Here is a 24880-nt window from a genome sequence, read left to right as displayed (position 1 = left end):
ATTGCAGTTCATTATTCTCCAAATAAAATGTCAGCCTATCCCTGTCTATCCTATGAGTCTGACATCTGGAAGGGAGAGACCAGACAGGAAAACAAGGGAAAGCAAATCCTCTCAATCACCTCAGGCTGTGGAGACCTGACTAAAGGCCGAGTTGATCCTGGCTCAACCAAGATCACATACGTATTATTAGTTTCATTCCACTTCTTTTTTTTCCTATTGTTACCCACAAAGGTTATTCAATTTGCACTTAATTTTCAATCTTAATTCTTTAACAGCAACAACAAAAAACATAATTGTCTTACCTGGATTCCAAAATCGGTGATTTTATCACACTCAGACACAGAAAGTTCCTTTAATTTTCTATGTCTGGAAAGTGTCATCAAACCCTAAAAATGTTTAATATAAAGATTATTTGATAATACATTAGTATAGAAGGTGTATTTCCAATAAGATAACAAGAGTTTATGCAACTAAAAATATTTAGCTTCTGTTTTATATTTCTTTAGACTTAATCATACAATCACTTTGGTTAGGCAACATTATTCAATAAAATTTTCAGGTTATCTCTAATGTTTTACAAAAAGTATTACAAATCCTAGAACCAGAAAACTTCTTATCTTGCCTCCTGTTTTCAGGTAAATGTTACATGAATCAATGTAAAGAAATCTTCAGTTGCCTAAGTTTACAGCTTTATTTTATTTGAAGACACTTCATGTGGCTAATGAATCTATTTATCAATAAATTCTTATTTATGCTTAGCCTAAAATCTGAAAATCTTTAGTTCATTTTATTATATTTAATTGCTTGGAGGGAGAAGAAACACATCTTTAGGTAAAGGCCCATAGACAGATAATTATTCACTAGTAGTTCATTTCTTTTTTCAGGCTAAAAGTTTTGTTTCTTTTTATTTAAAAAAAATGGATTTCACTTTCAGCTCTTCACTTTTTTAATGTGTGGTTTTGTTGGTGCTCAAATGATAAAGAATCTGCCTGCAATTCAGGAGACCCAGGTTCAATCCCTGGGTCAGGGAGATCCCTTGGAAAATACTGGCAACCCACTCCAGTTTTCTTGCCTGGAGAATTCCATGGACAGAGAGGCATGATGGGCTGTAGTCCATGGGGTGGCAAAGAGTCAGACACAACTGAGCAACTCACTTTCGCTTTCACTTTCATCGGTTGGCCCATTTCTCAGTACCTATTCTCCTAAGCTGGTACAACATTCAGTTAAGGAACTGACTGTTGTGCCTTATAAATGCCATCCTTCTGTTTTGCATTCAGGATCATGTTACTTTTCTATTTCCTGTATATGCTTCCTAGACTATATAGACTAGAGCAGTTTCTCCTCCTTTTATGGTCCCAGAGCTGGCTGGCAGGGGAAAATGCTGGAAATGGTATATGATTTGTCCTTTTCACATTTTATTTTCAGGACTGATTTACCTTTTAATCATAAAAACCACATTTGGACTATAATTGAAAATGGGTCATGCAAGTATTATATGCTGTTTTTTTTAACCGATTTACATATCGGACCTTTCATTTTTCAAAAAGAAAATGCATATCAAAGAGAAGAGTACTTGAAATTCTGCTTGATTGAAGTCACTGTTAAATTACAATTTCTAATTTCATTTAACAGTTCTGTACGCAACACAAAAATAAAATGACCCAATTTATTCATTTCATTGCAAATGTGGATTCCTTTCCTAGGAACACATTATATTTTCTGTCTCATTGTTTCAAAACAAAGAATGGGCACTCTGTGAAGCCATCACATGTGGTCTGGGTTCCAGATGTGGATGCTGTTTTATTCATGTTAAAAGAATTGGAATTTAGATACTCTCCCAACAGAAACTAAATTGTTTGAACAAAAATATCAAGTAAGTGATTCAGTTTTTCTATTTGCCCTATGCTTGATAATAGCTAAACATGTTTTATTATTCTATGTGGAATTTGTTTTATGAAACTATCTCTAAATAGTTTCTCTGAAGTTTTCACTTTTTATTGCTTCTATGTAGGCCATGTTAGAAATTTTTTAAATGAACTATAATGAAGTATACTTGCTAAGTATGACATTTAACAGACTATGGACAGATAATAAGAGGCCTTGGCACTGAAATTTATAAATGCTCCAAATTAGAAGGTGTTCTCTGAAGCAAATGATGGTTCCAACATTTTACAGTCTTTCTTTATACCTTAGAAGTCTTGAATCTCAGGTCTAGAGAAAATTCATTCATTCTTAATTTATTATTCATTAGATAAATATTTAATTAGCATGTATTATAAAGCAAAGGAGAAAAGGAAAGATATAAACATCTGAATGCAGAGTTCCAAAGAATAGCAAAAAGAGATAAGAAAGCCTTCTTCAGTGATCAATGCAAAGAAATAGAGGAAAACAACAGAATGGGAAAGACTAGGGATCTCTTCAAGAAAATCAGAGATACCAAAGGAACATTTCATGCAAAGATGGGCTCGATAAAGGACAGAAATGGTATGGACCTAACAGAAGCAGAAGATATTAAGAAGAGGTGGCAAGAATACACAGAAGAACTGTACAAAAAAGATCTTCACGACCCAGATAATCACGATGGTGTGATCACTCACCTAGAGCCAGACATCCTGGAATGTGAAGTCAAGTGGGCCTTAGAAAGCATCACTATGAACAAAGCTAGTGGAAGTGATGGAATTCCAGTTGAGCTATTTCAAATCCTGAAAGATGATGCTGTGAAAGTGCTGCACTCAATATGCCAGCAAATTTGGAAAACTCAGCAGTGGCCACAGGACTGGAAAAGGTCCGTTTTCATTCTAATCCCAAAGAAAGGCAATGCCAAAGAATGCTCAAACTACCGCACAATTGCGCTCATCTCACACGCTAGTAAAGTAATGCTCAAAATTCTCCAAGCCAGGCTTCAGCAATATGTGAACCATGAACTTCCTGATGTTCAAGCTGGTTTTAGAAAAGGCAGAGAAACCAGAGATCAAATTGCCAACATCCGCTGGATCATGGAAAAAGCAAGAGAGTTCCAGAAAAACCTCTTTCTGCTTTATTGACTATGCCAAAGCCTTTGACTGTGTGGATCACAATAAACTGTGGAAAATTGTGAAAGAGATGGGAATACCAGACCACCTGATCTGCCTTTTGAGAAATTTATATGCAGGTCAGGAAGCAACAGTTAGAACTGGACATGGAACAACAGACTGGTTCAATATAGGAAAAGGAGTTCATCAAGGCTGTATATTGTCACCCTGTTTATTTAACTTCTATGCAGAGTACATCATGAGAAACGCTGGACTGGAAGAAACACAAGCTGGAATCAAGATTGCCGGGAGAAATATCAATAACCTCAGATATGCAGATGACACCACCCTTATGGCAGAAAGTGAAGAGGAACTCAAAAGCCTCTTGATGAAAGTGAAAGTGGAGAGTGAAAAAGTTGGCTTAAAGCTCAACATTCAGAAAATGAAGATCATGGCATCCGGTCCCATCACTTCATGGGAAATAGATGGGGAAACAGTGGAAACAGTGTCAGACTTTATTTCTGGGCTCCAAAATCACTGCAGATGGTGACTGCAGCATGAAATTAAAAGATGCCTACTCTTTGGAAGGAAAGTTATGACCAACCTAGATAGCATATTCAAAAGCAGAGACATTACTTTGCCAACAAAGGTCCGTCTAGTCAAGGCTATGGTTTTTCCAGTGGTCATGTATGGATGTGAGAGTTGGACTGTGAAGAAGGCTGAGCACTGAAGAATTGATGCTTTTGAACTGTGGTGTTGGAGAAGACTCTTGAGAGTCCCTTGGACTGCAAGGAGATCCAACCAGTCCATTCTGAAGGAGATCAGCCCTGGGATTTCTTTGGAAGGAATGATGCTAAAGCTGAAACTCCAGTACTTTGGCCACCTCATGCGAAGAGTTGACTCATTGGAAAAGACTCTGATGCTGGGAGGGATTAGGGGCAAGAGGAGAAGGGGACGACAGAGGATGAGATGGCTGGATGGCATCACTGACTCGATGGACATGAGTCTCAGTGAACTTTTGGAGTTGGTGATGGACAGGGAGGCCTGGCGTGCTGCAATTCATGGGGTTGCAAAGAGTCGGACACGACTGAGCGACTGATCTGATCTGATCTGATCTGATATTGATCAGGCTCTGGGATAGAAGCTGGGAGTATAAAAGTCAGTGAGATGCAGTGTCTACCCTCAAGGAGTCCATAGTCTAGCATTGAAGACATACTTAAAATAGATTGCTACAATCCTGTGAAGGTAAATATTGTGCACAGTGATTAAACCAAAGAGGAAAGATGAATCCACTATTTTGGATTACAGAAGATTGGGGGAGAGACATGGGGGAGAGTCATGAGTGGGGAAGTGTAATTTGCCAAGTAAACTACAGAGGGAAGGACATTCCAGGCTGAAGGAGCAGAATGCGCAAAAGCATTAAAGTATGAAATAGTATGGTGTATGTATGAAGCTGTATAGTATGGCATGATTAGATTTACATGGATTTTTTAAAAATTATGTGAAAAGCTGGTCAAACAATTTATCTTAAGAAGAAACTGCAAGGTTTTGTTTTTGTTTTGTTTAATCCTTTGTTAATTGTTTGAGGGAGGAGTCCTGGGAGTTGGCTGTGCCAAACTTTTACTTCTGGGAGGGATGGAAAGAGGAAAGTGGGAAGACAAGACAAAAATAAGAAGGGAAGTGGATACTTAAATTTCCAGGGAATTTGTAGTATAATGAAAATGTAAATCCTCCTTCATCTCCTTCAAAAGTAAGCCAAACTCAAGAATGCTTTGCAGGAAAGGTTATGTTTTATTTTGCCAAAACTTAGAAGGGACTGAATTTTGTAATCAGTTAAAATGCAGAGGAAAGCAAATATGTGGTAGCCTGGGGAAGTCACTAGCATTGCAGGTTATATGAGAACACAAGGCCTTAGGAATTCATAGGAATCCTGGGGAGCACTTTTCTCCTCGACAGGCCATGGAATTAAGGGACCAGGAGTCCCTGGTGGAAAATTGGCTTATACTATAGCTCTGATGGCTTCTCAGGTGGCTCAGTGGTAAAGAATCTACCTGCCAATGCAGGAGATGAGGGTTTGACCCCTGGGTCAGGAAGATCCCCTGGAGTAGGAAATGGCAACCCACTGCTGTATTATTTTTAATTTTAATTTTAATTGGAGGATAATTATTCTATAAAATTTTGATGGTTTCTGCCATACATCAACAGAATCAGCCATAGGTCTTCATATGCCCCCTCCTCCCCCAAACTACCTTCCCACCTCTCTCCCCATCCCCCAACTCCAGTATTCTTGCCTGGGAAATCCCATGGACAGAGAAGCCTGGAGGGCTACAGTCCATGGGGTTTCAAAAAGTCAGACATGACTGCACGACTAAACATGCATAGCTCTGGTATCATGTCTATAGAATGGAGTGTCAAGACTTAAGATTTGAAAGGAAGCAGGCACCACATAATGAGGGCCTTGAACATTATTCTGGAATGTAGACGTTATCCTATGCAACACTATTAAACAAAACTTTGCCTCTTCAGGGAATAAATGACAATAATGCAAAAAGGAATGAGGATGTGTTTCAAAAGAGGTATAGGGACCACAGAGCAGGGAGTGATTTTAGTTGGAAGGAGGAGGTGTCAGTCTAGAAGAAACTTTCATGGAGGAAGAAGAATTTGAATTAAGCCTTAAAGACTGGGTAAGATTTTGACAAGTAAAGTAAAAGGAACAGTGTTTCAGACTGAGAAAGCAGCACGAACAAAGGCTTCATTTGGAAAGTGTGAGTTGTTTGGGAAGTAGTTCAGTCTGGGGTCACTGGGAGTAGTGGGAGGGAATACTGCTCACTGCCAGGAAGCCTTGCGTGTACACCAGACAAAGCCTTTGAAAACTATTCTTTTTTCCCCTGGTTTTGCATCTGGATTGTTTATCTGATACAGATACACATCAGCAATGAACTAGTTACCAAAGGTTGAAATAGTATGTGTGTTTGTGTGCACTTACTATATGACTGAGTCATACTACTCCAGGCTTAGAATATCACTGACGTAAACAGAAAACATACCTCCCCCAACTCTTTATTTTGAAAATATTCAAATTTATAGACAAGTTCAAAAAATGGTATAATGAGTACTTACATATCCTTTATATTTATGTAAGAATATAGTTTTATATGTGTATATGTTGTTGTTGTTGTTGTTCAGTCATTAGGTCCTGTCTGACTCTTTGCGACCCCATGGACTGTAGCCTGCCGGGCTCCTCTGTCCATGGGGGTTTCCAGGCAAGAATACTGGAGTGGGTTGCCGTTTCCTTCTCCAGGAGATCTTTCTGACCCAGGGATCAAACTCGTGTATCTTGCACCTCCTGCATTAACAAGCAGATTCTTTACCACTGAGTTACCAGGAATATATATATATATTCATATATATATATATTATATATTATATAATATAAATTCTTGTGTGTAGCATGAACCATTTGAAAATAAGTCTCTGGTATCATGATGTATCTGGTATCTGGTATCATATATAATATATATATTATATATTCATATAATATATATATAAAATCATATGTGTAGCATGAACCATTTGAAAATAAGTTTCTGATATCATGATGCTTTGCCTCTGAATATTCTATGTGCATCCTCCTAGGACATTTCCCTATGTAGCTATATAGTCTTATGTATATATAATATGATACCTAAGATTAACAGGAGTACCATACTGTATAATATAGAGTCAGTATTCAGATTATCTTTTTATCCAATCCCCAGAGTTCATGCATTCCATTTGGTTGTCATGTCTCTTTAGCCTTTCTTTTTTTTTCTTTAAATTTTACCTTTCAAGATCCCAGGCCAGCCATTATATAAAATATCCTACATTCTGGATTTTTCTGATTGTTCCTTATGATTGGATTCTAGGTAAACATTTTCTGCAAAACTACTACCTAGGTGCTGTTTCATTAGAACTATATTTTTCCTATTTATTTAATAAATAATCCATGATGTGATCCTTTGAGACCACATGAGTTCCCTGTTTCTCAACATCCTTTCAGTCAATGATTAGAGCATTAATTGATGATCCTTGCCTAAATCAGTTATTTTGTTGGGAGTTGCAGAAATATTGAGTTTTCTGATTCTGTCTTTCCTTCTGAATGTAGAATCCGGTATTCATTTAAACCTTTTTTTCCCCATTATTCTTTTCTTACTCCCTGCTGAATAATTTGGGAAGTACTTTGAATAAAAGATTATTTTAAACAAAACAATTAACTGTCTCACTTAATTTTTTGTGTCACTTATCAACAACCTTTTTTATTGAGATATAATTAAGATATAACATTATATTACTTTCAGGTATACAAGAGAGTGATTCAATATTTGTATATATTGTGAATTGATAATCACAATAAATCTTTTTAAAATCTGTCACCATATATATTCCAGTTTTTTTCTTGTCATGAGCACTTCTAAGATCTACTCTCTTAGCAATTTTCAGATATACACTGCATTATTATTAACTGTCATAGCAACTGGTCATAGCAGTTGCACTGGTCATAGCAAACACCCTCTTCCAACAACACAAGAGAAGACTTACACATGGACATCACCAGATGGTCAACACCGAAATCAGACTGATTGTATTCTTTGCAGCCAAAGATGGAGAAGCTCTATACAGTCAGCAAAAACAAGACCAGGAGCTGACTGTGGCTCAGATCATGAACTCCTTATTGCCAAATTCAGACTGAAACTGAAGAAAGTAGGGAAAACCACTAGACCATTCAGGTATGACCTAAATCAAATCCCTTATGATTATACAGTGGAAGTGAGAAATAGATTTAAGGGACTAGATCTGATAGATAGAGTGCCTGATGAACTATGGAATGAGGTTCGTGACATTCTACAGGAGACAGGGATCAAGACCATCCCCAAGAAAAAGAAATGCAAAAAAAAAAATGGCTGTCTGGGGAGGCCTTACAAATAGCTGTGAAAAGAAGAGAAGCGAAAAGCAAAGGAGAAAAGGAAAGATATAAGCATCTGAATGCAGAGTTCCAAAGAATAGCAAGAAGAGATAAGAAAGCCTTCCTCAGTGATCAGTTCAAAGAAATAGAGGAAAACAATAGAATGGGAAAGACTAGGGATCTCTTCAAGAAAATTAGAGATACCAAGGGAACATTTCATGAAAAGATGGGCTCGATAAAGGACAGAAATGGTATGGACCTAACAGAAGCAGAAGATATTAAGAAGAGGTGGCAAGAATACACAGAAGAACTGTACAAAAAAGATCTTCACAACCAAGATAATGACGATGGTGTGATCACTGACCTAGAGCCAGACATCCTGGAATGTGAAGTCAAGTGGGCCTTAGAAAGCATCACTACGAACAAAGCTAGTGGAGGTGATGAAATTCCAGTTGCGCTCTTTCAAATCCTGAAAGATGATGCTGTGAACTTGTTGCACTCAATATGCCAGCAAATTTGGAAAACTCAGCAGTGGCCACAGGACTGGAAAAGGTCAGTTTTCATTCCAATCCCAAAGAAAGGCAATGCCAAAGAATGCTCAAACTACCACACAGTTGCACTCATCTCATACACTAGTAAAGTAAAGCTCAAAATTCTCCAAGCCAGGCTTCAGCAATATGTGAACCATGAACTTCCTGATGTTCAAGCTGGTTTTAGAAAAGGCAGAGGAACCAGAGATCAAATTGCCAACATCCGCTGGATCATCGAAAAAGCAAGAGAGTTCCAGAAAAACATCTATTTCTGCTTTATTGACTATGCCAAAGCCTTTGACTGTGTGGATCACAATAAACTAGGGAAAATTCTGAAAGAGACGGGAATACCAGACCATCTGATCTGCCTCTTGAGAACTCTGTATGCAGGTCAGGAAGTAACAGTTAGAACTAGACATGGAACAACAGACTGGTTCCAAATAGGAAAAGGAGTACGTTAAGGCTGTATATTGTAACCCTGCTTATTTAACTTATATGCAGAGTACATCATGAGAAATGCTGGGCTGGAAGAAGCACAAGCTGGAATTAAGATTGCTGGGAGAAATCTCAATAACCTCAGATCTGCAGATGACACCACCCTTATGGCAGAAAGTGAAGAAGAACTCAAAAGCCTCTTGATGAAAGTGAAAGTGGAGAGTGAAAAAGTTGGCTTAAAGCTCAGCATTCAGAAAATGAAGATCATGGCATCTGGTCCCATCACTTCATGGCAAATAGATGGGGAAACAGTGGAAACAGTGTCAGACTTTTTTGGGGAGGGGCTCCAAAATCACTGCAGATGGTGATTGCAGCCATGAAATTAAAAGATGCTTACTCCTTGGAAGGAAAGTTATGACCAACCTAGATAGCATATTCAAAAGCAGAGACATTACTTTGCCAACAATGGTCTGTCTAGTCAAGGCTATGGTTTTTCCAGTGGTCATGTATGGATGTGAGAGTTGGACTGTGAAGAGAGCTGAGTGCCAAAGAATTGATGCTTTTGAACTGTGGTGTTGGAGAAGACTCTTGAGAGTCCCTTGGACTGCAAGGGGTTACAACCAGTCCATTCTAAAGGAGATCAGCCCTGGGATGTCTTTGGAAGGAATGATGCTAAAGCTGAAACTCTAATACTTTGGCCACCTCATGCGAAGAGTTGACTCATTGGAAAAGACTCTGATGCTGGGAGGGATTGGGGGCAGGAGGAGAAGGGACGACAGAGGATGAGATGGTTGGATGGCATCACCGACTCGATGGACATGAGTTTGAGTGAACTCTGTGAGTTGGTGATGGACAGGGAGGCCTGGCATGCTACAATTCATGGGGTCACAAAGAGTCAGATACAACTGAGCTACTGAACTGAATTAACTGTAATCACCATGCTGTATATTATACCCCATGACTTATTTATTTTATAACTAAAAGCTTATACCTTTTGTCCCCCTTCACCCATTTTGCCCTCAACCTTAACCCCACCTCTGCCAATTACCAGTCTGTTTTCTGCATCTATGATGTTTTTTAAGATTCCACATATAATTGAGATCATGTGATATTCATCTTTCTCTGTCTGACATTTCACTTGGCATCATACCCTAAAGATCCATCCATATTGTCATAAACGGCAAGATTTCCTTCTTTTTTGTGGCTAAATATACATACACACACACACACACACACACACACACACACACACACACATATAGACCACATTTTCTTTTTTTTTTTTAATTTTATTTTTAAACTTTACAATATTGTATTAGTTTTGCCAAATATCGAAATGAATCCACCATAGGTATACCTGTGTTCCCCATCCTGAACCCTCCTCCCTCCTCCCTCGTCCCAGTGCATCAGCCCCAAGCATCCAGTATCGTGCATCGAACCTGGACTGGCGACTCGTTTCATACATGATATTATACATGTTTCAATGCCATTCTCCCAAATCTCCCCACCCTCTCCCACAGATTCCATAAGACTGTTTTATACATCAGTGTCTCTTTTGTTGTCTTGTACACAGGGTTATTGTTACCATCTTTCTAAATTCCATATATATGTGTTAGTATACTGTATTGGTGTTTTTCCTTCTGGCTTACTTCACTCTGTATAATAGGTTCCAGTTTCATCCATCTCATTAGGACTGATTCAAATGTATTCTTTTTAATGGCTGAGTAATACTCCATTGTGTATATGTACCACTGCTTTCTTATCCATTCATCTGCTGATGGACATCTAGGTTGCTTCCATGGCCTGGCTATTATAAACAGTGCTGCGATGAACATTGGGGTACACGTGTCTCTTTCCCTTCTGGTTTCCTCAGTGTGTATGCCAGCAGTGGGATTGCTGGATCATAAGGCAGTTCTATTTCCAGTTTTTTAAGGAATCTCCACACTGTTCTCCATAGTGGCTGTACTAGTTTGCATTCCCACCAACAGTGTAAGAGAGTTCCCTTTTCTCCACACCCTCTCCAGCATTTATTGCTTGTAGACTTTTGGATCGCAGCCATTCTGACTGGAGTGAAATGGTACCTCATAGTGGTTTTGATTTGCATTTCTCTGATAATGAGTGATGTTGAGCATCTTTTTCATGTGTTTGTTAGCCATCTGTATGTCTTCTTTGGAGAAATGTCTATTTAGTTCTTTGGCCCATTTTTTGATTGGGTCATTTATTTTTCTGGAGTTGAGCTGTAGGAGTTGCTTGTATATTTTTGAGATTAGTTGTTTGTCAGTTGCTTCATTTGCTATTATTTTCTCCCATTCTGAAGGCTGCCTTTTCATCTTGCTAATAGTTTCCTTTGTTGTGCAGAAGCTTTTAAGTTTAATTAGGTCCCATTTGTTTATTTTTGCTTTTATTTCCAATATTCTGGGAGGTGGGTCATAGAGGATCCTGCTGTGATGTATGTCGGAGAGTGTTTTGCCTATGTTCTCCTCTAGGAGTTTTATAGTTTCTGGTCTTATGTTTAGATCTTTAATCCATTTTGAGTTTATTTTTGTGTATGGTGTTAGAAAGTGTTCTAATTTCATTCTTTTACAAGTGGTTGACCAGTTTTCCCAGCACCACTTGTTAAAGAGATTGTCTTTAATCCATTGTATATTCTTGCCTCCTTTGTCAAAGATAAGGTGTCCATATGTGTGTGGATTTATCTCTGGGCTTTCTATTTTGTTCCATTGATCTATATTTCTGTCTTTGTGCCAGTACCATACTGTCTTGATAATTGTGGCTTTGTAGTAGAGCCTGAAGTCAGGTAGGTTGATTCCTCCAGTTCCATTCTTCTTTCTCAAGATCGCTTTGGCTATTCGAGGTTTTTTGTATTTCCATACAAATTGTGAAATTATTTGTTCTAGTTCTGTGAAGAATACCGTTGGTAGCTTGATAGGGATTGCATTGAATGTATAAATTGCTTTGGGTAGTATACTCATTTTCACTATATTGATTCTTCCAATCCATGAACATGGTATATTTCTCCATCTATTAGTGTCCTCTTTGATTTCTTTCACCAGTGTTTTATAGTTTTCTATATATAGATGTTTAGTTTCTTTAGGTAGATATATTCCTAAGTATTTTATTCTTTCCATTGCAATGGTGAATGGAATTGTATCCTTAATTTCTCTTTCTGTTTTCTCATTATTAGTGTATAGGAATGCAAGGGATTTCTGTGTGTTGATTTTATATCCTGCAACTTTACTATAATCATTGATTAGTTCTAGTAATTTTCTGGTGGAGTCTTTAGGGTTTTCTATGTAAAGGATCATGTCATCTGCAAATAGTGAGAGTTTTACTTCTTCTTTTCCAATTTGGATTCCTTTTATTTCTTTTTCTGCTCTGATTGCTGTGGCCAAAACTTCCAAAACTATGTTGAATAGTAATGGTGAAAGTGGGCACCCTTGTCTTGTTCCTGACTTTAGAGGAAATGCTTTCAATTTTTCACCATTGAGGATAATGTTTGCTGTGGTTTTGTCATATATAGCTTTTATTATGTTGAGGTATATTCCTTCTGTTCCTGCTTTCTGGAGGGTTCTTATCATAAATGGATGTTGAATTTTGTCAAAGGCTTTCTCTGCATCTATTGAGATAATCATATGGTTTTTATTTTTCAATTTGTTAATGTGGTGTATTACACTGATTGATTTGCGGATATTGAAGAATCCTTGCATCCCTGGGATAAAGCCCACTTGGTCATGGTGTATGATCTTTTTAATGTGTTGTTGGATTCTGATTGCTAGAATTTTGTTAAGGACTTTTGCATCTATGTTCATCAGTGATATGGGCCTGTAGTTTTCTTTTTTTGTGGGATCTTTGTCAGGTTTTGGTATTAGGGTGATGGTGGCCTCATAGAATGAGTTTGGAAGTTTACCTTCCTCTGCAATTTTCTGGAAGAGTTTGAGCAGGATAGGTGTTAGCTCTTCTCTAAATTTTTGGTAGAATTCAGCTGTGAAGCCGTCTGGACCTGGGCTTTTGTTTGCTGGAAGATTTTTGATTACAGTTTCAATTTCCGTGCTTGTGATGGGTCTGTTAAGATTTTCTATTTCTTCCTGGTCGAGTTTTGGAAAGTTGTACTTTTCTAAGAATTTGTCCATTTCTTCCACGTTGTCCATTTTATTGGCATATAATTGTTGATAGTAGTCTCTTATGATCCTTTGTATTTCTGTGTTGTCTGTTGTGATCTCTCCATTTTCATTTCTAATTTTATTGATTTGATTTTTCTCCTTTGTTTCTTGATGAGTCTGGCTAATGGTTTGTCAATTTTATTTATCCTTTCAAAGAACCAGCTTTTGGCTTTGTTGATTTTTGCTATGGTCTCTTTTGTTTCTTTTGCATTTATTTCTGCCCTAATTTTTAAGATTTCTTTCCTTCTACTAACCCTGGGGTTCTTCATTTCTTCCTTTTCTAGTTGCTTTAGGTGTAGGGTTAGGTTATTTATTTGACTTTTTTCTTGTTTCTTGAGGTATGCCTGTATTGCTATGAACTTTCCCCTTAGGACTGCTTTTAAAGTGTCCCACAGGTTTTGGGTTGTTGTGTTTTCATTTTCATTAGTTTCTATGCAAATTTTGATTTCTTTTTTGATTTCTTCTGTGATTTGTTGGTTATTCAGCAGTGTGTTGTTCAGCCTGCATATGTTGGAATTTTTAATAGTTTTTCTCCTGTAATTGAGATCTAATCTTACTGCATTGTGGTCAGAAAAGATGCTTGGAATGATTTCTATTTTTTTGAATTTTCCAAGACTAGATTTATGGCCCAGGATGTGATCTATCCTGGAGAAGGTTCCATGTGCGCTTGAGAAAAAGGTGAAATTCATTGATTTGGGATGAAATGACCTATAGATATCAATTAGGTCTAACTGGTCTATTGTATCATTTAACGTTTGTGTTTCCTTGTTAATTTTCTGTTTAGTTGTTCTATCCATAGGTGTGAGTGGGGTATTAAAGTCTCCCACTATTATTGTTATTGTTAATTTCTCCTTTCATACTTGTTAGCATTTGTCTTACATATTGTGGTGCTCCCGTGTTGGGTGCATATATATTTATAATTGTTATATCTTCTTCTTGGATTGATCCTTTGATCATTATGTAGTGACCTTCTTTGTCTCTCTTCACAGCCTTTGTTTTAAAGTCTATTTTATCTGATATGAGTATTGCTACTCCTGCTTTCTTTTGGTCCCTATTTGCATGGAAAATCTTTTTCCAGCCCTTCACTTTCAGTCTGTATGTGTCCCCTGTTTTGAGGTGGGTCTTTTGTAGACAACATATGTAGGGGTCTTGTTTTTTTATCCATTCAGCCAGTCTTTGTCTTTTGGTTGGGGCATTCAACCCATTTACGTTTAAGGTAATTACTGATAAGTATGATCCCGTTGCCATTTACTTTATTGTTTTGGGTTCGAACTTATACACCATTTTTGTGTTTCCTGTCTAGAGAATATCCTTTAGTATTTGTTGGAGAGCTGGTTTGGTGGTGCTGAATTCTCTCAGCTTTTGCTTGTCTGAGAAGCTTTTGATTTCTCCTTCATATTTGAATGAGATCCTTGCTGGGTACAATAATCTGGGCTGTAGGTTGTTTTCTTTCATCACTTTAAGTATGTCTTGCCATTCCCTCCTGGCTTGAAGAGTTTCTATTTAAAGATCAGCTGTTATCCTTATGGGAATTCCCTTGTGTGTTATTTGTTGTTTTTCCCTTGCTGCTTTTAATATTTGTTCTTTGTGTTTGATCTTTGTTAATTTGATTAATATGTGTCTTGGGGTGTTTTGCCTTGGGTTTATCCTGTTTGGGACTCTCTGGATTTCTTGGACTTGGGTGATTATTTCCTTCCCCATTTTAGGGAAGTTTTCAACTATTATCTCTTCAAGTATTTTCTCATGGTCTTTCTTTTTGTCTTCTTCTTCTGGGACCCCTATGATTCGAATGTTGTAGCATTTAATATTGTCCTAGAGGTCTCTGAGATTGTCCTCATTTCTTTTAATTCGTTTTTCTTTTATCCTCTCTGATTCATTTATTTCTACCATTCTATCTTCTAATTCACTAATCCTATCTTCTGCCTCTGTTATTCTACTATTTGTTGCCTCCAGAGTGTTTTTAATTTCATTTATTGCATTATTCATTATATATTGACTCTCTTTTATTTCTTCTAGGTCCTTGTTAAACCTTTCTTGCATCTTCTCAATCTTTGTCTCCAAGCTATTTATCTGTGATTCCATTTTGATTTCAAGATTTTGGATCAATTTCACTATCATTATTCGGAATTCTTTATCAGGTAGATTCCCTATCTCTTCCTCTTTTGTTTGGTTTGGTGGGTATTTATCCTGTTCCTTTATCTGCTGGGTATTCCTCTGTCTCTTCATCTTGTTTAAATTGCTGAGTTTGGAGTGTCCTTTTTGTATTCTGGCAGTTTGTGGAGTTCTCTTTATTGTGGCATTTCCTCGTTCTGTGTGGTTTTGTACAGGAGGCTTGTCAAGGTTTCTTGGTTAGGGAAGCTTGTGTTGGTGTTCTGGTGGGTGGAGCTGTATTTCTTCTCTCTCCTTTCGAAGACTTGGGTTGCTTTTCTGGGTGCCTGATGTCCTCTGCGGGCATTCAGAAGTTGTTTTGTGGAATTTACATGGCATTTAAATGTTCTTTTGATGAATTTGTGGGGGAGAAAGTGTTCTCCCCGTCCTACTCCTCCGCCATCTTAGCTCCTCCTCGACCACATTTTCTTTATCCATTCATCCATCAGTGGACACTTAGGTTGCTCCCACATTTTGGCTATTGTAAATAAATAGCCAAATATTGTAAATAATGCTGCAATGAACAGGGGGGTACATATATCTTTCTAAATTACTGTTTTCATTTCCTTTGGATCAATACCCAGAAATAGAATTCTAGATCATATGATAGTTCCTTTTTTAATTTTTTAAGGATCCTCCATACTGTTTTCCATAGTGGCTACTCCAATTTACATTCCCATCAACAGTGCACAAACGGCCCATTTTCTCCGCATTTTCACCAACACTTGTTTTTTCTTATCTTTTTGATAATATCTATTTTAACAGGCAAACAATGTTTTAATTTTCCCACATTCCTGTTAAGTGAAGTTAAACTTATGAAGTTACAAAAAGTTCATAAACTTATGAAGTTGCAAAACGAAGTTACACTTTTGCTTAGTGTAATTATGTTATTTGTTGGCAAAAGATGACACATCGAAGAAAACAAAAAACATCAGTATTTTGCCCCATTATAAGACTATAAACATTTGGTCATAATTTTAAAAGAACCAAGTTTTATATATGAAATTGAACTGTATGAAACCTTGTTAATCAGTTTCACAATCTGAAAGATTTAGTCTTTACAACTTGGATGTGGCTTTTTTTTCTGAGAGACGGGGCTTTCAGAAAAAGTCTAGGCATTATAGAATACTAACATTAGAATACGGGGCTTTCAGAAAAAGTCTAGGCATTATAGAATACTAACATTAGAATAAAACATAATGTAATTTATCTGATAGCCACATTGCCACAAACCACCCTTGTTTATAGCATGTTTCAGTTTGGAAACTGTCAGCAGTTTAATAAGGCACACCAGAACAGTAAATGCTGCTGCTGCTGCTAAGTCGCTTCAGTTGTGTCTGACTCTATGCGACCCCATAGACGGCAGAATTTTATAATCTGTTCTGCTTTGATTAAAGAAAATCTCTAGAAAAAATTTATATAAAATTACATAAGATTGCATAGTTTGTCCAACTTTTAATTCATTTTTTCTTGAATATTCTTTATAAGTATAGCTTGTAGACTTTCAAGATTAAAACACTAATACAAGCCTCTCTTCCATAGTTATGAGATAAGCCTTTATAAAGGTATGATGAAAATATGACAAATGATAAATAACTACATTATTACAAGGAGTTCATACAAGTTGGCAGAAATATTGAAACCCCCAATATATAAATGACTAAAGAATATAAACATAAAATTCACATAAGAAAAAATACAATCACAATGATAAATATAGGGGGAAATTATATTGCTAGAATTTTTTAAATGCAAAATCAAATAGCAATAAAGTTATAATGTATATCTATTTTTTGTTGAAATTAAAACAGCCAATATTGGTGAATGAGTATAAGGCCAGCCTACTTATTTTTTTAGTTGATGGCAATAAAAATTATTACAATGTGTTGGGAAAGCAAGTGACCAAAACAACAATAAAATATCCTGTTTAAAGAAGGGAAGATTTGAGGGGGAGAAAGGTTAGTAAAAACTTTGGGGCAGGTTTCTGGTCTTGTTCCTGTTTCTATACTGAAACCTAGAATTACTGCCTTAAATATAGTAGGGACTAGAAAATTAAGTACCAAAAGAAGGAGGAAAAAAGAATGAGTGAATAAGTAAATAAAATGTCTCAATATGAAAAGTAATTTAGAATAACTGGGGGAAAAAAACCAATACATGGGTGCATTATTAAATTCTTATATATATCAACAAAGAATTATATAAAGTATTAACACCATGCATATTTCCTTTACAAGACCCACAACAGTTCTAGAGAGTTTACTGTCTGTTCCAAATAAACTGTAACAGCACAAAAACACCAATATTCAAGCAAAATATTAAGCTTTGTATGTTAACATACACAAGAATGTATGTATATGAACAATTTTGTTTAACAGAAATTAATATATCCTTCTCTGTCTTCATGTTACTTGGTCCATCTGTGAAGTTCAGTCTTGCTTTCTGAAACATCACTTCCCTTAGTTCCCATGACATCACTCTGAACTCTTTCCTTATCTACTGCTCTGGATGTTCATTTTCAGCTTTCTTTGTGGCTTTATCTTCCAAATCCACCCAGTAAGTATCCGAGTTCCCTGGAGCTTTGAAGTTGACCTCTCTTCTTCATATGTCTCTCATCCATAACTTCAGGCACCTCAGCCTTCTCTACAGCTGGCCCAGGATCTCTCTTCTGAGCTCTAGAGTTTTTAAATTAAACACCTGAATGTGCTATAAGCATCTGAAATTTAGCACTGTTACTTTCAAAGGACTAGTATTCAAACTGGAAACCACAGTGTTTAATGAGTTCTTCCTACTGTTTCTTCTGGTTTAAGCAAGAAGTTTGGTTAAAGTTGAATAACTCGTGGTAGACTTTTCTTCAACTTAATTAAGTACATTGTTCCTTTCTCTGCATTTTACAACTTTTATGACTCTCTCTTTGTTTTGATCTTTTTGTCTTAATTGAATATAGTTAATTTATAATGTTGTGTTCATTTCAAATGTACAGCAATGTGAATATATAGTCTTTTTCAGATTCATTCCATTATAGGTTTTTAAGATATTGAGTATGGTTCCCTGTGTTATACAGTATGTCCTGTTGTTTACCTATTTTATATATCAGTTCAGTTCAGTTCAGTCACTCAGTCGTGTCCGACTCTTTGCGACCCCATGAACTGCAGCACGCCAGGCCTCCCTGTCCATCACCTACTCCCGGAGTTCACTCAAACTCACGTCCATCGAGTCGGTGTATATAGTACTGTGTATATGTTAATCCCAAACTCCTAGTTTATCACCCTCTACCCTGCTATCCCTTTTGGTAACGGTAGTTTGTTTTCCATGTATGACTCTCTCTATAGCACCTAGATTTCTCTACCTGGGAAATCTATAAATATAATCCATACAATTTAGGATATTTAATATCTGATTACAGGATGTTGGAAAACACATCCTAAGAAATAAGGTGGAATTTGGTACACAAGAGTCTAGGATGACTGACAATTTTGATATAATTATTGGAGGTGTGAAAAGTGAAGTCGTTCAATCATGTCCAACTCTTTGTGACCCCATGGACTGTAGCCTAGCCTCTAAATATCTCTTACTCATCCTCTTAAATAGATCTTCCTTACTGTTATGTCTCTGTACACAAATCGTTTTGAGTCCTACTCTGAGTTTTGCATTGGCTCCCTTTGTATATAGCACATAGTCTGATTTGCTTTGCAAGGCACCCGAGGCCATATTCATTCTATCCTCCACCTCTTTCTCCAGCCTCATCTCCTGCCACATCCTCTATCTCAGGCCATGCTCTGACAATACAAAGGCACCTGTGGATCCCCAACTCATAACCCTCTCTCATATCTCCATGCCTTCCTCCCTGCTTCTTCCTTCACTAGAATGCTCTTCTTTTCTTCAACTTACAAACACCTACTAAAGCTCTTAGCTGCACCTCAAAAACTGAAGCCCATCTCCTGACTCCACCACAGAGACAACAGAGACAGAAGTACTCACCTTCCAACTCATTCTTGCTGCCAAGATGCAGTGCAGTGCACATAACTCCATAACAGCAAATATACCTCATTATGTCATAGGTCTGATAAATTATTGCTAGTTTACCATGTGCCATATACTTACGTTGGAGAAGGCGATGGCACCCCACTCCAGTGCTCTTGCCTGGAAAATCCCATGGACAGAGGAGCCTGGTAGGCTGCAGTCCATGGGGTCACTAAGAGTCAGACATGACTGAGCGATTTCACTTTCACTTTTCACTCTCATGTGTTGGAGAAGGAAATGGCAACCCGCCTCAGTGTTCTTGCCTGGAGAATCCCAGGGATGGGGGAGACTGGTGGGCTGCCATCTATGGTGTCTCACAGAGTCGAACACGACTGAAGCGACTTAGCAGCAGCAGCAGTCCTTTCTTGGACTGGATAGTCCTGGGTCTTCCCAGATGGCTCAGACAGTAAGAGTCTACCTGCAATGCAGGAGACCTGGGTTCGATCCCTGGGTCGAGAAGATCCCCTGGAGAAGGAAATGGCAACCCACTCCAGTGTTCTTGCCTGGAGAATCCCAGGGATTGGGGGAGCCTGGTGGGCTGCCGTCTATGGGGTCACACAGAATCAGACACGACGGAAGTGACTTAGCAGCAGCAGCAGCATATACTTAGGTTAAGCAGTTTACAAGTCTTCACAACACTATGAGGGAAGTAATATTATAACTACTGCATTAAAGAGAAGGTAATGGAGGCACAGAGAGGTTAAGTAACTTGCTTGAGCTCTCATAGTGTAGTGACAACTGTGAGGATGTAAAGCCACGCTCTGAATTCCTGCTTTTAGTAATTTTTAGCCATGTAGTACTGTTACTCTTGGTGGTATTCTTTTCCCACTAGGCTATACCTTGAGACCAGGAGTGTGTCTATTAGTTTAGTACTCCTAGACACTTTCATAGCCTTTGACACACAGCTGACAATGAGTAAGTATTTGTGAATGAATGAGTAGTCTATTTATAAAATTATCTATTTTTATGAACCCAATTTTCTCTTATCTTGCTAGTATACTGTCGTAATTCTTGAGTGGAATCTATTTCCCTCTGTAATTGTGCAGCTTCTCTGGTGGCTCAGATGGTAAAGAATATGCCTGCAATGGGGAGACCTGAGTTCAATCTCTGGGTTGGAAAGATCCCCTGGAGAAGGGAATGGCAACCCACTCCAATATTCTTGCCTGGAAAATCCCATCAACAGAGGAGCCTGGCAGGCTACAGTCCATGGGGTTGCAAAGAGTTGGACACACAACTGAGCGACTAACAGTTTTGTAATTGTGTGAATCATTGTTTACATTTCATATGTTTCTTTCTGAAGCAGTCACTGTATTCAGTACTGCTTCAGTTCAGTTCAGTTCAGTCACTCAGTCGTGTCCGACTCTTTGCAACCCCATGAATCGCAGCATGCCAGGCCTCCCTATCTATCACCAACTCCCGGAGTTCACTGAGACTCACGTCCATCGAGTCAGTGATGCCATCCAGCCATCTCATCCTCTGTCATCCCCTTCTCCTCCACATTCTTTTAGGAATAAAGAACAAAACTCTTATCTGAAAATACGTTTTATCTCGATTAACACATCCTCTTTCTAAAATCACTGATAACACTATCTTGTACAATGTCCATGAAAATATATCTTTAACCTCAAAAGTGATCTTTTACACTCTGGTTAGCAATTACAATTTTGTAAAAATAATTTGCCTTTTCTTTTTAACTATTTTTATTTCTATTTACTTGATTATTAGTATGGATTTTGTAACGATACTTTTTAAAATGTGCAAACCTTTCCAATCTAATTTACCAACCTACAAGTCTAAAGGAAAGCAGGCTTTGGTCAATACACAGAAATAGGTCCTCTATATGTTTGTGGAGGGAAAGAAAATAAGCATCTCTGTTTCCTGGAAATAGAGTAAGTCACCTTGGGTCTACTTGCCTCCTACCTGGTAGAGGTTGAGAGGAAAGTTATATCAACCAAAGATTCTCCTGGAGGGAAGTGACAAGCTCACGTTGGTCACTTCTTTTTTGCCATGATTTTAATAGGCATTTTTCTGGAAACAGGAGAAAATTGACTGGAAGCTCTATGAGGAAAACCACTGTTGCTAGTGATGGGACCAGCAGATTTATATAAGGCCGCTGGCTGTGAAAAGCAGCCTAGAATGGACTAAAGAAAAGTCCAGCTCCATAGGAAAAAGTTCAATAGGGCAAACTTCTTATGTGTGTGTTTTTTTTGTTTTTTGTTTTTTTAATCCAAGGCAAATCCATTTATCTCTGAGTTATTCTGCTTTCTGCTTTCTTTTAACTCCCCTTCTTTCTGTTGCTTAAATCTCAAGTAATTTCCTGTGCTTCCCGCTTTAGGAGTTGTGGTGCACTAAACCTCAGCCTTTATTTGTGCTTGTGTTCCATGCAGATGGGTGGTCTCTTGAAAGCATATCATCAGGTTAAGACGTGCAGCTGTAAGCATTCCCATTCTAGCTCAGATCATAGCTAAGAAGATGTGGCAGTTTGAAAATCTTGTGTTTGGTTTAGAGAAAGAAAATGGTACCAGATCCATTCATTCCCTTACTCACTACTCACTGATCAAATATTTTACACACCTTTTATGTATTAGGTGTTATGCTGGGCATCCCAAAGATGGGACAATCCATCTTCTACCCTGAAGAGTCTTACAATGTTGTAAGGAGGCAGGCATGGAAAAAAAATATTAAAATACATTGAGTGACTCAAAAATATATTGAGCTGATTGCTTTATTGGAGACATTAGCAAGGACAGTGGAAATACAAGGTGGGGAGATCCTAAGCTTTGCCTGGGAATTGCCCAGGAATTCCAGGGGAGCTTCACACAGCTGAAACTTGAGGGATGAGCAAGAAGTTAGCAGAAAGACAAGAAGAAAGGGTGTTTCAGACAGAATTACTCACAGAAGTGAGAAGAAAAGAAGAGCAAGACATGTCTGAGGAGCTGTAGGAGAATCAGTTCTGTGTCTCTGGAGCTAAAAATGAAGGTGGAAGTTATCTGGAAGTGAGGCTGCACAGATGGGCAGGAACCACCTTAGGAAGTCTTGGTCCCCAAACTAGATTGTTTAGATTTTATACTGAAAGCAATGGAGATCTCCTGACAATATATGAGCAAAGAAGTGAAAGACTCAGATTTGCATGCTGGAAGATCACACTGCAGCAGAGTGAAGAATGGATTGAGGACAGTGATGCTTAAGGCAAAGAGGTTAGTAAGAAGAATGATGCTTGAACTGTGGCAGTGGCAGCAGGGATGGAGAGGAGGCAGGGGGACAGAACTGAGAGAAGTTTAGACTACACTAATTATTGTTAAAGACCTCACGCTGGCTTCTTTCTATTCTTATATATTACTTAGTCTTAGAGATTTTTTTTTTCTAGATCTGAAATGATCTTATTTACAGTTAAACTTAATATGGAAAACATGCCAATATGCAATACAGTTCAGTTCAGTCATATAGTCGTGTCTGACTCTCTGCTTCCCCATGGACTGCAGCACGGCAAGCTTCTCTATCACCAATTCCTGGAGCTTGCTCAAACTCGTGTCCATCGAGTCGGTGATGCCATCCATCCATCTCATCTTCTGTTGTCCCCTTCTCGTCCTGCCTTCAGTCTTTTCCAGCATCAGGGTCTTTTCCAAAGGGTCAGCTCTTTGCATCAGGCAGCCGAAGTATGGAGCTTCGGCTTTAGCATCAGCCCTTCCAATGAATATTCAGGACTGGTTTCCTTTAGGATTGATTGGTTCTATCTCCTTGCAGTCCAAGGGACTCTCAAGAGTCTTCTCCAACACCACAGTTCAAAGCATCAATTCTTCAGAACTCAGCTTTCTTTATAGTCCAACTCTCACATCCATACATGACTACTGGAAAAACCATAGCTTTGACTAGATGGACCTTTGTCAGCAAAGAAATGTCTCTGCTTTTTAATATGCTGTCTAGGTTGGTCATAGCTTTTCTTCCAAGGAGCATCTTTTAATTTCATGGCTGCAGTCACCATCTGCAGTGATTTTGGAGCCAAAATAAATAAAGCCTGTCACTGTTTCCATTGTTTCCCCATCTATTTGCCATGAAGTGATGGGACCAGATGCCATGATCTTCGTTTTTTGAATGGTGAGTTTTAAGCCGGTTTTTTCACTCTCCTCTTTCACTTTCATCAAGAGGCTCTTTATTTCCTTTTCACTTTCTGCAGAGTGGTGACATCTGCATATTTGAGGTTGTTGATATTTCTCCCGGCAATCCTAATTCCAGCTTTGTGCTAATCCAGCCTGGCATTTTGCCTGATGTACTCTGCATACAAGTTAAATAAGCAAGGTGACAATATACAGCCTGACAAATTCCTTTCCAATTTGGAACCGGTCCATTGTTCCATGTTCAGTTCTAACTGTTGCTTCTTGACCTCTTTATGGATTTCTCAGGAGGTAGTCTGGTATCCCCATCTCTTGAAGAATTTTCCACACTTTGTTGTGATCCACACAGTCAAAGGCTTTAGCATAGTCAATGAAGAAGCAGATGTTTTTCTGGAATTCTCTTGCCTTTTTTTATGATTCAATGGATGTTGGCAATTTGATCTTTGATTCCTCTGTCTTTTCTAAATCCAGCTTTAACCTCTGGAAGTTCATAGTTACTTACTATTGAAGCCTAGCTTGGGGACTTTTGAGCATTACTTTGCTAGCATGTGAGATGAGTGCAATTGTGTGGTCATTTGAACATTCTTTGGCACTGCCTTTCTTTGGGATTGGAATTAAAACTGACCTTTTCCAGTCCTGTGGTCGCTGCTGAGTTTTCTGAATTTGCTGGCATATTGAGTGCAGCACTTTCACACCATCATCTTTTAGGGTTTGAAATAGTTCAGATGGAATTCCATCACCTCCACTAGCTTTGTTCGTAGTGATGCTTCCTGAGACCCACTTGACTTTGCACTCCAGGATGTCTGGCTCTAGGTGAGTGATCACAGCATCATGATTATCTGGGTTTTTAAGATCTTTTTTGTACAGTTCTTCTGTGTATTATTGTCACCTATTCTTAATATCTTCTTCTTCTGTTAGGTCCATACCTATCCTTTATTGTGCCTTTATTGTTTCTATCCTTTATTGTGCTCATCTTTGCATGAAATGTTTTCTTGGTATCTCTAATTTTCTTGAAGAGATCTCTAGTCTTTCCCATTCTGTTGCTTTCCTCTACTTCATTGCATTGTTCACTTAGGAAGGCTTTCTTCTCCTTGCTATTCTTTGGAACTCTGCATTCAGATACTTATATCTTCCCTTTTCTCCTTTGCCTTTTGCTTCTCTTCTTTTCATAGCTGTTTGTAAGGCCTCCTTAGACAACCATTTTGCCTTTTTGCATTTCTTTTTCTTGGGGATAGTTTTGATCACCGTCTCTGTACAATGTTACGAACCTTCATCCATAGTTCATCAGGCACTCTGTCTATCAGATCTAATCCCTTGAATCTATTTGTCACTTCCCCTGTATAATCGTAAGGGATTTGATTTAGGTCATACCTGAATGGTGTAGCGGTTTTCCCTACTTTCTTCAATTTAAGTCTGAATTTGGCAATGAGGAGTTCTTGATCTGAGCCACAGTCAGCTCCTGGTCTTGTTTTTGCTGACTGTATAGAGCTTCTCCTTCTTTGGCTGCAAAGAATATAATCAA

At 38.1% G+C, this 24880-nt stretch overlaps 1 protein-coding gene across 1 annotated transcript in view; it reads right to left on the bottom strand.

Moving 5' to 3' along the window:
• The window catches only part of FBXL13 (F-box and leucine rich repeat protein 13), a 220013-nt gene that overhangs the window by 35727 nt on the left and 159406 nt on the right, over positions 1-24880 (bottom strand). The window contains exon 18 of the mRNA XM_014478077.2: positions 303-386. Coding sequence (XP_014333563.2) covers positions 303-386 — 84 coding nt within the window. The remainder of the gene's footprint in view (positions 1-302; positions 387-24880) is intronic.

Source organism: Bos mutus, chromosome 4 (genome assembly GCF_027580195.1).
Source record: "Bos mutus isolate GX-2022 chromosome 4, NWIPB_WYAK_1.1, whole genome shotgun sequence".
Taxonomy (NCBI): Eukaryota; Metazoa; Chordata; class Mammalia; order Artiodactyla; family Bovidae; genus Bos; species Bos mutus.
Note: the sequence above shows the minus strand (reverse complement) of the source record. Positions and strands in the feature narration are given on the sequence as shown.